Raw genomic sequence first — 14,815 nt, 5'->3', positions numbered from 1 at the left:
GATGGAGAGATGGAGAGATGGAGGATGGAGAGATGGAGGATGGAGAGATGGAGAGGTGGAGGATGGAGAGGTGGAGGATGGAGAGATGGAGAGATGGAGGATGGAGAGATGGAGGATGGAGAGATGGAGAGATGGAGGATGGAGAGGTGGAGGATGGAGAGATGGAGAGATGGAGGATGGAGAGATGGAGAGATGGAGAGATGGAGGATGGAGGATGAAGAGATGGAGGATGGAGAGATGGAGAGATGGAGAGATGGAGGATGGAGAGATGGAGAGATGGAGAGATGGAGAGATGGAGAGATGGAGAGATGGAGAGATGGAGGATGGAGAGATGGAGAGATGGAGAGATGGAGAGATGGAGAAAGCAGGCGGAGGGGAGACAAAGGGGGGGAGCGACATGGAGGGGGGGGGGGCATCAGGAGGGGGGGGGGGGCCAGACAGAGGAGGAGGAGGAGGAACAGGAAGAAGAAGAAGAGGAGGAAGAAGCATCATCAGGACTCACAGACGGACGGACCGCCCGCGGATCACGGAGCCTACGCCGCCGCCTCTGAGCTGCTGCAGCCGGACACACACCCGGAGCCATGGCCGCTGAAGACAACCCATCCACGGCCTGCACCGGCTCCAGCCTGCTGAAGCCGGTCAGCGAGATCACCGACCTGCCGCTGGACCAGGTAAGACCCACGGGGACATTTCAGCCACACCAAGCCGGGGGCCGAGCCTCGGAACCCGGCGGCGGACGCTCCGGAGCTCCGGGGCGGAGACCGGCTGCTGGGTCGCGGATACCCGGCGGTAAAAGCGACGTGTTCGGCGGGAGAGTGCAGCGAAAACGGCGGAGAGACGAACCAACAGGGCGGGGGAGACAGACGGCAGCGACGGGGATGTCCAAAATGGATGGAGGCCTGTGTCGGTGCAGACACAGCCGTGGTCCGTGATCCGTGATCCAGACCCGGTTTGTGACGAAAACACGGTCGGTTCGCCGTCGTTGGGTTTTACTGACGATCTGCAGCAGAACCGAGCCTGTGATGGATCCACAGGAAACACTGAGTCGGTCCTGATTCTGGTCCCAGTCCTGATCCGGATCCGCGCCTTTACTCGTCCAGCTGCTCCGAGAAAAACCTGAAAACGAGTTTTACTGCGTTAGTAATACTGAATACTGCGTTATGTAGTATTTGTACTGTGTGGTTCTGCTGCAGCGTCCAGATGTTAATGACATCACAGGGATGAAGATCTGATCACACTAGGGTGGAAAGTACCCGAGTACTGCACTGAATACTTTTACTGTACTGCATTAGAGAGGGACTGTTGTACTTTTACTGCATTACATTCACCCGACAGCTGCTGTTACTCTGTATATGAAACTGAAGAAGTACTCAGATACTTTACTGAGGTAAAATACTCTGTTACACGTCCTGCATTACTTAAGTAAGAAGTACTGTGAGTCAAATGTACTAAAGGTATTAAAAGTACTTCTGATAACTGGTTTATAATCAGTTACTCCAGTGGTTCTCAACCTGGGGGTTGGGCCCCTCCAAAGGGCCACTGATAAACACGAGGGGTCATCACAAGTTCTGATGTGTCCTTACCAAGAAAGACCGGGTCCAGGCCTGAACCTGTACCAACTGTGACAGAATTATTTTTCCAGTAGTACTTGTACTGCTGTACTCATAGGAAGGTCAGTGTGGTATATTTAGATATTACTACGTTCGATTCAGTCAGACATCTCGGTACTGCAGTAACCTGATAAAATACTTCGATAAGTTTGTGTCTAATCAGTTCAGTGATACACAGACGAGCTGGTTGTGTCCATACTATTACTACGTGTACTACACTGGTACTGTGTACTGGTCACAGTTTGATCATCATCATCATTTAAAACAGGTGATTTATTCAAGACCTGCGTTCTGATTGGCTCAGAGCCACACACCTGGTCACTGAGCCGTGTCACCGTTTGCATTTTTAAAGATGTGGATCAGAACATTCGACACCATCATCATCATCGGAACCATCAACGGCGGTGCAGTGAATTCTGGGAATTTCTGGGACTAATATGTAAAGATCAACTTCATCTTCATCACTGACCACAGATGTGTTCTGACCCGCTGGACTGGACTGGACTGGACTGGACTGGACTGGACTGGGACAGTAAACCTTAGTGAAAGAAATGAGCCCGATCCGGGTCTCGGCACCCGGTCCTGAGCTCGTTAGTCACAGCTCAGCCTCTGATGAGAACGTCTGTTAACGAGTTCGCAGCCTGAGAGTAAACGCTCGGTTTACACAGTGTCCATAATTCAACAGGAGGTGTGTGTGTCAGGGTACTGCATCTGAGATAGTACACACCGAAATAATACACACTGAATTACTACATACTGAAATACTACACACTGTTAGAGATAGTACACACTAAAATACTGCATCTGAGATAGTACACACCGAAATAATACACACTGAATTACTACATACTGAAATACTACACACTGTTAGAGATAGTACACACTAAAATACTGCATCTGAGATAGTACACACCGAAATAATACACACCGAAATACTACACACTGTTAGAGATAGTACACACTAAAATACTGCATCTGAGATAATACACACCGAAATACTACACACTGTTAGAGATAGTACACACTAAAATACTGCATCTGAGACAGTACACACCGAAATACTACACACTGTTAGAGATAGTACACACTAAAATACTGCATCTGAGATAGTACACACCGAAATACTACACATCGAAATACTACACACTGAAATACTACACACTGTTAGAGATAGTACACACTAAAATACTGCATCTGAGATAGTACACACCGAAATACTACACACTGTTAGAGATAGTACACACTAAAATACTGCATCTGAGATAGTACACACCGAAATACTACACACTGAAATACTACACACTGTTAGAGATAGTACACACCGAAGTACTACACACCGAAATACTACACACTGAAATACTACACACTGTCAGAGATAGTACACACTAAAATACTGCATCTGAGATAGTACACACTAAAATACTACACACTATCAGAGATAGTACACAACGAAATACTACACACTGAAATACTACACACTGAAATACTACACACCGAAATACTGCACACTGTCGGAGATAGTACACACTGAAATACTGCATCTGAGATAGTACACACTGAAATACTAAACACTGAAATACTGCACACTAAAATATTACACACTGAAATACTAAATCTGAGATAGTACACACCGAAATACTACACACTGTCAGAGACAGTACACACTGAAATACTACACACTAAAATTCTTCACACCGAAATACTGCACACTATAACACTACACACTGAAATACTGCACACTGAAATACTACACACTGTCAGAGATAGTACACACCTAAATACTACACACTGAATTACTACACACCGAAATACTGCACACTAAAATACTACACACTGAAATACTGCACACTGAAATACTACTTACTGTCAGAGATAGTACACACCTAAATACTACACACTGAAATACTTCACACTGACATACTGCACACTGAAATACTGCACACTGAAATACTACACACCGAAATACTGCACACTGTCGGAGATAGTACACACTGAAATACTGCATCTGAGATAGTACACACTGAAATACTAAACACTGAAATACTGCACACTAAAATATTACACACTGAAATACTAAATCTGAGATAGTACTCACCGAAATACTACACACTGAAATACTACGCACCGAAATACTACACACTGTCAGAGACAGTACACACTGAAATACTACACACCGAAATACTACACACTGTTAGAGATAGTACACACTAAAATACTGCATCTGAGATAGTACACACCGAAATACTACACACTGAAATACTACACACTGTTAGAGATAGTACACACCGAAGTACTACACACCGAAATACTACACACTGAAATACTACACACTGTCAGAGATAGTACACACTAAAATACTGCATCTGAGATAGTACACACTAAAATACTACACACTATCAGAGATAGTACACAACGAAATACTACACACTGAAATACTACACACCGAAATACTGCACACTGTCGGAGATAGTACACACTGAAATACTGCATCTGAGATAGTACACACTGAAATACTAAACACTGAAATACTGCACACTAAAATATTACACACTGAAATACTAAATCTGAGATAGTACACACCGAAATACTACACACTGAAATACTACGCACCGAAATACTACACACTGTCAGAGACAGTACACACTGAAATACTACACACTGAAATACTACACACCGAAATACTGCACACTATAATACTACACACTGAAATACTGCACACTGAAATACTACACACTGAAATACTGCACACTGAAATACTACACACTGAAATACTCCACACTGACATACTGCACACTGAACTACTCCACACTGACATACTGCACACTGAAATACTCCACACTGACATACTGCACACTGAAATACTGCACACTGAAATACTACACACTGAAATACTCCACACTGACATACTGCACACTGAAATACTGCACACTGAAATACTGCACACTGACATACTGCACACTGAAATACTGCACACTGAAATACTCCACACTGACATACTGCACACTGAAATACTGCACACTGAAATACTGCACACTGAAATACTCCACACTGACATACTGCACACTGAAATACTGCACACTATCAGAGAAATACTACACATACTGTCTCAGAGATACTACACATTCGGTCTTAGAGATACTATACATACTGTCTTAGAGATACTACACACACTGTCTTAGAAATACTACACATACGGTCTTAGAGATACTATACATACTGTCTTAGAGATACTACACACACTGTCTTAGAAATACTACACATACGGTCTTAGAGATACTATACATACTGTCTTAGAAATACTACACACACTGTCTTAGAAATACTATGTATACTGTCTTAGAAATACTACACACACTGTCTTAGAAATACTACACACACTGTCTCAGAAATACTACACACTGTCTCAGAAATACTACACACTGTCTTAGAAATACTTCGTATACTGTCTTAGAAAAACTACACACACTGTTTTAGAAATACTACGCACACTGTCTTAGAAATACTACGTATACTGTCATAGAAATACTACACACACTGTCTTAGAAATACTACATACACTGTCTTAGAAAAACTACACACACTGTTTTAGAAATACTACGTATACTGTCTTAGAAATACTACGTATACTGTCTTAGAAATACTACACACACTGTTTTAGAAATACTACACACACTGTTTTAGAAATACTACGCACACTGTCTTAGAAATACTACGTATACTGTCTTAGAAATACTACACACACTGTTTTAGAAATACTACACACACTGTTTTAGAAATACTACACACACTGTGTTAGATATACTACACACTGTCTTAGAGATACTACGTATACTGTCTTAGAAATACTACATACACTGTGTTAGAAATACTACACATACTATCTTAGAAATACTACACATACGGTCTTGGAGATACTATACATACTGTCTTAGAAATACTACGTATACTGTCTTAGAAATACTACGTATACTGTCTTAGAAATACTACGTATACTGTCTTAGAAATACTACACACACTGTCTTAGAAATACTACGTATACTGTCTTAGAAATACTACTTATACTGTCTTAGAAATACTACATATACTGTCTTAGAAATATTACACACACTGTCTTAGAAATACTACACACACTGTATTAGAAATACTACACACTGTCTTAGAGATACTACGTTTACTGTCTTAGAAATACTACATACACTGTCTTAGAAATACTACATACACTGTCTTAGAAATACTACACACACTGTTTTAGAAATACTACACACACTGTCTTAGAAATACTACACACTGTCATACAGATACTACGTGTACTGTGTTAGAAATACTACACACTGTCTTAGAGATACTACTTATACTGTGTTAGAAATACTACACACACTGTCTTAGAAATACTACATACACTGTCTTAGAAAAACTACACACACTGTTTTAGAAATACTACACACTGTCTTAGAAATACTACACACTGTCTTAGAGATACTACTTATACTGTCTTAGAAATACTACACACTGTCTTACAGATACTACGTGTACTGTGTTAGAAATACTACACACACTGTCTTAGAAATACTACATACACTGTCTTAGAAAAACTACACACACTGTTTTAGAAATACTACACACTGTCTTAGAGATACTACTTATACTGTCTTAGAAATACTACACACTGTCTTACAGATACTACGTGTACTGTGTTAGAAATACTACACACTGTCTTAAAGATACTACTTATACTGTCTTAGAAATACTACACACTGTCTTACAGATACTACGTATACTGTCTTAGAAATACTACACACTGTCGTCGAGACTCAGCCACCACTTGTGAGCCAGCGAGATACTGTTGTACTGTTGGTATTAGTACTTTGATCCTACAGTATATGCAGTATACAGTATCTTTGTGGCTGCAGTCGTACTCAGAGTAGAGCTGCTGGTTTTTCAGGTCAAAAGCTGGATCAGGATCCTGCTGGACTCAGTGTCACTTCACCAGACTCAGGAACATGTTCAGGTCTCTGATCTGGTTCTGACTACAGCTACTGACACAGAGTCTGAACCAGGCAGAGTGTAAACCGAGACCAGGTTCAGTACGATCCATCAGAAACCATCAGGAACTGTGTGTGTGTGTGTGAGTGTGTGTGTGTGTGAGTGTGTGTGTGTGTGTGTGTGTGAGTGTGTGTGTGTGTGTGTGTGTGTGTGTGTGTGTGTGTGTGTGTGTGTGTGTGTGTGTGTGTGTGTGTGTGTGTGTGTGTGTGTGTGTGTGTGTGTGTGTGTGTGTGTGAGTGTGTGTGTGTGTGTGTGTGAGTGAGTGTGTGTGTGTGTGTGTGTGTGTGTGTGTGTGTGTGTGTGTGTGTGTGAGTGTGTGTGTGTGTGTGTGTGTGTGTGTGTGTGTGTGTGTTGCATGCCTTCGCAGCAGGTTGAGTCTTGTGATCCAGTCCAGCTGTTCCTGTTCTGTGCTCCAGCAGCACGTCAGGACCAGATGTGGAAGATTACAGTGTTGACCGGACGGGTCCGACCCTCGGTCAGTGTGAGACGTGTAAACAGAATCAGGATCAAGGGTTCGGAGACGTGAGGACAAACCCACGATGCAGAGTGAACAGTCAAATGTTTTTATCCACAGTCTGTCCCAGCAGGTTGAGCTGCAGCAAAACCTCATTAGACTAAATGTTTCTCTGCTGTGTAGCTGGGTCCAGAAGTATCAGGACAGTTTTTAGCATCTTCTCTTTATCGGCCATTGGAAAATGGATTTTGAAATGTGATCCAAGTGCAGACAGAGATGATGAATTAGTCCTACTGTAATCGTCACGTCAAAGTGTCAGCACTGATTCTAAAGGAGACACCGGGTTGTTGGAGTGGGGGTTTAAAACTGTGCACTGGTGTAAAAGCAGCAGGAAGTAAAATCAGGATCATCCTGAAAGACAAAGCTAAATGTTAGAAAGACTCGAATTCATTGAAGCTGCTCCTCAGCAGAGCGAGACTCCTTCATGTCGGAGGTCGTTTTCTCTTCACCGACCTCCGACTGCAGGAGCCCACAGATCCTGGAATAGTAAGTACTGTTGTTTGTCAGCGCTGCTCCAAACCTCAGAGGCTTCACTTTAGAGACATCAGCTACACTAGAGAACCCAAATATCCCACGGTGGGATTATTATCCCGGCTCAGGGACCCCTGTATATACAGTATGTATGGATATTAACCAAGTCCTGACTCCAGCCTGGTGAATCCTGATGGTAGCTCGTGCTACAGGCACACTGGACAAAAGCTCTATAGAAATGCTAATTCGGCAGCTGCTGTTGGTGTCTCTAGGACCTAAACTCTCTCCCCTCCACTCTCTGCAGAAGTGGTTTTCTGTTCTAGATGCTTCTGTGAGAACGGACAGCAGGTCGTAGCTCACTGACTATAAATATCTTCTGAGGGTCTATTTTTATCAGCAGAGACGCTGTGAGAGCTGACGACAGCTTCCACTGACAAACCTGTGACACACCTGTCACTGTCGACTCACGTGACCTAACCTGCACCAATGAACCCAGGTGTGTCCTTTTTCCTGCAGGTGAACTTTGTGGTGTGTCAGCTCTGTGCTCTGCTGTCGGCCTTCTGGTTTCGTCTCTTCCTCCATCCCAGTAAAACCAGTCCCTTCATCAGACACGTGGTGGCGACGTTACTGGGACTCTACTTCGCTCTGTTCTGCTTCGGCTGGTAAGACGGATGCTGCCTCTCAAGTACAGTATAGAGACAGTTTTAAAAATCAGAAACCCAGATTTAAAGTTAGTGATTTTAGCACTTTACAGTGTTGAAATGTTTCTGCCCCTCGAAATGTGACCTAACAAGCCCATTTTCAGCATTTCCTTTTTGTTTATTTGGTAAAAACTACAGTTAACAGCTGTTACGAACTGAGACTGAGGTCCCACCTGTGCATGTACATGTGTCTCCAAGGTGTCCAGCGTCATATTTGCTAACATATACATCAGTATAACATCCAGTCGGGCCTCCTGAAGGCTGGTTGCACCCCATCAGATTATTTTGTCTGATAATTAGATTAGTTTTAGTGTTTCGAGTTGAACTGTTCGGTTTGCTGTGTATCACAGGTACGCGCTTCACTTTCTGGTGCAGAGTGGACTCACCTACGGCATCATGATCCTGACCGGAGTCGAACACATGCACAAGTGAGTTTTTATTTTCTTAAATGTTTTTATTCATATTATCGAGCATGGTAATACTTTGACCAGTGGTCAGTGTTTGGATGTGATCAGATCTGATCCTGTGTTCTGATGGATCTGCTCAGTAAACGTTAAAGAAGCAGCAGACAGACAAGAACTAAAGAGAAACCTCAGTCAGAGCAGAGGCTTAATATGATGGACGATGGAACAGGATGATTTTTACTGCCTCTCATGTCCAGACTTTCTCACCTGATCTAACTACGGACTCTATTTGATGTAAGAACGTTAAATCAAGACAGAACTTCAGTACCAATTTTCCTTTAGCTCCAGATATCTTCAAACTGAATTCATCTGCTTGTGTTTACTTTAGTCTTTGTGCAGCTTTGTTCATCGTTTTTATCCACCTGTGTCTTCAGAGGACAGGTGGAGCCACCTGATGCTGGGTTTTCCCTGTTTGTGCAAACATGTCTGACCAATTAAGCTGATTCTGGTATTTTCAGATACTGCCTGGTGGTGGCTCTCAGCTACCTGAGTCTGTGTCAGATTACTCGAGTCTATGTCTTTGACTATGGCATGTACACTGCTGACTTCACCGGGTAAGACTGACACACCTGTCATCATATGAATTGTGTTCACACTTAGCTTTAAAGGGAATCTGTGGTTCCGAGTTCTGACTTAAATCCAGCTCTGTGCCAGATCTACATGTACTTCTTATTTTTAACCTCCACTTCTCTCTCCAGACCCATGATGGTGATAACACAAAAAATCACCAGCATAGCGTTTGAAATCCATGATGGTAAGTATGAAGCATCTCTCATTACTGGCGCTGTCGGAGGGTGAATCCTGTCTATTCACTTTTTGTCCTTTCTTGGATAGGAATGGCACGAAAAGAGGAACACCTGACTCCAGGGCAGAAGATTTTAGCGATAAGGTTTGTTTCACTTTGTTTATATAAAAATATGAAAGTGGAGAAAAAAGTTGGTGTTAAAAACACCCAAAGCGTCCCAGAAGTGCATGAAGTGAAATCCATCATTGTACTTCCAGAGAAATGGGTTTAATTTTGTTTTCTGATAACTACGTTAAACTATTGCAACAATGACCTAAAGCTAAAGAGCAGAGTTGATCATTATTGAATCATTGCTGAATAAAATTACAGAAATATTAATTGATTCTTTCATAAACCAGGAAATTCACATGCAAACAAAGTCTAAAAATATATGTAGTATCTGAAATTGTCAAACATTTTTGTGCTTCGAACACTTTGATAATTATTGTAGACACTCATTACATTAATGATCATTTTTTAATTCAATTCAATTCAATTTTATTTGTATAGCGCCAATTTACAACAGAAGTTATCTCAAGGCGCTTTACAGTGTTTAAGGTTTAAGACCTTACAGAAAATATTTATACAAAAAATTATAGAGAAAACCCAACAATCCCATTTGAGCAAACTTTAGGCAACAGTGGAGAGGAAAAACTCCCTTTAGAGGAAGAAACCTCCAGCAGAACCAGGCTCATAGTGGGCGGCCATCTGCCTCGACCGGTTGGGGTGATTGGAAAGAGAAGAGAGAAAAGAACAGCAGGCAATAAGACAACAACAACAGCAATATAACCCACAACACAGTGAAATAGTTCATTTAATTTAATTATTAAAATATTTTCCAGTATCGTTTTGTGTATTAGATGCATGTAGCACCTTTCGGGGCTCTACGGTTCACATTCACTGGGTTTAACTCAGGGGTCTCAAACTCAATTTACCTGGGGGCCACAGGAAGCATAGTCTGGGTGAGGCTGGGCCGCATCAGGTTTTCCACAAGAAAAGCTTTGTTAAAAAAAATCCTATCTTCTTAAATCTCTTTATTTTTATTTTTTAATACCAAATAAATAAAAACATAATAAGGAAATAAATCAGTAATAAATAAATAAAATAATAATAATAATGAAAACAACATGAAACATGAACATGAAACTATCAAATTAAGGCGGGGGCCACAAATTATCACCACACTGTTTCTCGGTGTGTGTCTTTAGGAGGATGCCCAGTCTCCTGGAGTACTTCAGCTACAACTGCAACTTCATGGGGATCCTGGCCGGACCCACCTGCTCCTACAATGACTACATCGCCTTTATTGAGGGAGACCCCCGTCGCCATAGAGACCAGGAGGCAGACAGGAAGTCTCAAAGCAAGCTGAAACAGGCCGAGCCATCGCCAAATGTAGGTCGCGTGACCACAGCAAGTCTCAAAATCATCATCAATTTATATTAGTACGACTCCAAACTCAGATTATTGAACTTGTTATACAGTATATATATATATATATGTGTGTGTGTGTGTGTGTGTGTGTGTGTGTGTGATCTAACACTTTGACACTAAATTGACACGGAAAAGTAATTACTATATGTCGATATAGACCCTTACACTTTCAGTGGTTTGGATGTTTTGAAGTAAATTATTCTTACAGGGATGAGTTAAAGTTAAATATGATTAGAACAACATCATCTGCATTAAGTCTGTATTAGTACTTGTCTACACTCGATCCCCTCCTCTCAAACACCGGGAGATTTGTGATGTAAATTATTTTTAATCAGTACCTTTCTTCCGACACACTCTGATAAAAACTAGTGTCTCTGCAGCAAGTTTCTCTGGTGTAAAACAAATGAAATCAACCTAAAAGATTTGGACAAAAAATATCATAAGAAAACTTTACATTTTACCAAGTGAACTGAATGTGTGTGTTTCCTTAGACGGAGGTCATCCGTAAAGTGGCCACCTCCTTCTTCTGCCTTCTGGTCTTTCTGTCGGTGTGTAAAGTTTTCCCAGTGGAACGGAACATTGATGACGACTTTATTGCCAACACGCCATTTTACGCTCAGCCGGTCTACCTGTACTTGTCCATGTTAACCACCAGACCCAAGTACTACTTTGTCTGGACGCTCGGTGGGTGACTGAAACCTGGATATGTGTCCGTCTGCCTGCCATTTTCTTATGTTTTCACCTTTTATCTTCTGTAACCTGAGCCCATGTCACCTGTCTGACACTTCCTCTTGTCTAACCTCAGCCCGTCTCACCTGTCTGACACTTCCTCTTGTCTAACCTCAGCCCGTCTCACCTGTCTGACACTTCCTCTTGTCTAACCTCAGCCCGTCTCACCTGTCTTCTTTTGACCTTCTCTAACCTCAGCTGATGCTATCAACAATGCTGCCGGCTTCGGCTTTAACGGCTATGATGCTGACGGCTCTCCTCGCTGGGATCTCATCTCCAACCTGAGGATCCTCAACATTGAGGTTAGGACCCTCGTTGACAAGAGAACTGGAATCATTTATTTTCATATAAACAGCAATTAATATAATATATTATCTGTTTGCTGCTCTGGCATCAGTCAGATCAAATTTAGATTTTCTGTTTTTCCAGTTAGCAACGAGCTTCAAGGTTTTCCTCGACAACTGGAATATTCAGACAGCTCACTGGCTCAAAAGGTCAGACCTGATCTACCCTGATTTCATTGCATCTCTAATTAAATTTCTATTATACACATTCATATGTTTTTTCTGTGGTATTTCCCTTTACATTTCTCCTACTTGATAATGAGTTCCATATACAGTAGTCTGGATTTTATATTGTGTTGTGTCATGCAGCTGCACAATGAAACCGATTGTAGCGTTCAAAAGCAATTTGAAGAAATGAACGTGCCAAATGTAACCTGCTGTTTACAAATGTAGTGTCTGCTTGTGTGACCTCTGACCTCTGGTTTACAGGGTGTGTTATGAGCGTTGTCCCTACCACCCAACAGCAGCTACCTTCATCCTGTCAGCCATGTGGCATGGAGCTTATCCAGGCTACTACCTGACCTTCCTCACTGGCATCGTCGTCACCCTGGCTGCCAGAGCGGTGAGCTGTCCCCGCTGACATGAGCCTTCAGAACATTTAGTGCAGCTACCTGAACAAATGTTTTGCTCCCTCAGGTGAGACACAACGTTCGGCCACACTTCCTGCAGTCACCCACCCACAAATTGGTGTACGACGTCATCACGTGGGCGGCCACTCAGATCGCCATCTGCTACACAGTGGTGCCTTTTGTCCTCTTGTCCATAGGCCCGTCAATGAAGTTTTACAGGTCAGCAACTCAGGTTTAACTTTGTGTCTTTTCGCTATTTAGGATTAAGTCAGCTAAGTTAAACTCAGGTTTCAGCTCAGTGATTGAACACACCTGATCCAGGTAATCAGCAGTGTGCAGAGCAGAGAGCTGGGTTTGGGAACCACTGCATTGGGACAACTAATACCAAATTCTTATTTTTTCTCTTGCATCTCCAACTGTCACCCACCTCAGAGCTACATAATTTATTTATTACACCTGTCTGACCGTCTTGAGCACAGTGGGGGCAAAAACCTTCTCTAAGCCAGTTCACCTGTTTGCTTATCCTTCCTCTGCAGGTCCTGGTACTTCAGCCTTCACATCGGCTGCATTCTGCTGGCCGTGGCGTTGCCGGTAAAACCGAGACATCTCCGCGTCAAAGACCAGCAGAAGAACCTCCTCCAGGACCCAGTTCAGCACCCTGTGGAGGCAAGAGACACCGACCGCAGCCAGAAGGAAAAAACCACATGAGAGGACTAAAACTGTTTACATTACATTTCCATTCACTTGTACAGGAAGATGAGGAGGTGAAGCATATCTGACGGACATTCCTCCTGTCTGTGGTACAGAAAAAATGATGGCCAAGTTAAATTGCTGGATTATTTGATTCACAGAAGGATGGACAAAAAACGGGCCCGAATCTTTAAGGTCTGATGTGAACTTGATGAAGTGTTTTCTCATTTGGACTCCAAAACCCAATGGAAATGGACATTTGTTTGAGTCAGGTGGCAGGTTCAGAACCAATCTCTGATGGTGGAGGATATATATATATATATATATATATATATATATATATATATATATATATATATATATATATATATATATATATATATAAATACATATATATACTTTAACTGTTTATAAAACAATAGAAACTGCCCTGAACTGTCATGGCCACCTGTGTAGTGTTAAGCTGACTCAATTTTCTCTGATCGGAAATCTGCAGGAAAGAAAGGGAGGAAGGAATTAAAGGATCAATAGGGAAACAGCTGATTGAATGAGAGTCCATAAAATGAAAAGACAGTGAGCATGTGGAACAGGAGTCAGGTGAATTTATGAATGAAGAGGACAGTGGATTGATGATAAATGAAGAAGAAAATAATATTTTCTCCTCTAATTTCAAAGAGTGACTTCTTATCATCTTATAGCTTATTAAACCACAACATCACAGTATTCATAGAAATGAGTTTTGAGTAAAGTGCCAATGATTATTCCACTCAGTCGCCTTAGTTGTTCTGTTTTTTTAACAAGAAAAAGAAAATGTCATTTACACTCTTTTGATGCGTGTGATGAGAGGAATTTGTCGTGTTTACATTTGTAGATGTTCGTTTTTGTCGAGTAGTAATTCTCATATGGGCATCGCTTTCTGATAAGACGCCACCTATAAGGAACTTAGAAGCTGTGAAAAATGGCTTTTTTCTGTTTAATACATTTAATATTTATGCTTTATACATGTGTTAGAAGTCATAACATAAAAAGAACAAGTTCTTTTCATGTCTAACTACTTCTACCGTTGATCTCTAAAGAGGACCATTTGACTAGTTATATGGGGAAAAGCTGTACAAAGTCTAATCTACAGTTTTAAGTGTTAAACCTTTAATAAATAATAATAATTATTTATTAAAGGTTTAACACTTTAATAAAAGGTTGTGTTCAGTGAGGAATTTTGGTCCCGATTAAGTGGTCAGACCGTCCATTAGAAGGACTAAACAGATAAAGACACAAGCAAAACAACCAACCGACCCAAAAGCCGTCATTATTATTGTCTTGGTACTGATCTATAGAGCATTAACGAGTGATTAAACATTAATAAAGCCACTTGTTCCAGGGAATTAACCAGTTATGAATGGTGCCTTATCAGAAAGCAGTACTGTGTAATTTGTGTAATTGAAAGAGAAGTGGGATGTGGTGTAGG

The 14,815-nt window shown here is 41.6% G+C and overlaps 1 protein-coding gene across 1 annotated transcript; it reads left to right on the top strand.

Annotated features, from left to right (window-relative positions):
- The first annotated feature begins 505 nt into the window (after positions 1-505).
- mboat2b (membrane bound O-acyltransferase domain containing 2b) lies at positions 506-13,455 on the top strand. The gene is made up of 13 exons (XM_026341195.1): positions 506-671; positions 8,155-8,300; positions 8,690-8,767; positions 9,262-9,357; positions 9,502-9,557; positions 9,638-9,692; positions 10,796-10,979; positions 11,510-11,702; positions 11,946-12,049; positions 12,177-12,241; positions 12,521-12,653; positions 12,728-12,879; positions 13,197-13,455. Exons 1-13 carry the CDS (start codon positions 582-584, stop codon positions 13,366-13,368), a joined length of 1,524 nt encoding a protein of 507 aa, XP_026196980.1. The 5' UTR covers positions 506-581; the 3' UTR covers positions 13,369-13,455.
- Positions 13,456-14,815: the final 1,360 nt, after the last annotated feature.

Source organism: Anabas testudineus, chromosome 24 (assembly GCF_900324465.2).
Source record: "Anabas testudineus chromosome 24, fAnaTes1.2, whole genome shotgun sequence".
NCBI classification, from domain to species: domain Eukaryota; kingdom Metazoa; phylum Chordata; class Actinopteri; order Anabantiformes; family Anabantidae; genus Anabas; species Anabas testudineus.
The sequence above is the reverse complement of the archived record's forward strand: the minus strand, read 5'-3'. Positions and strand labels throughout refer to the sequence as shown.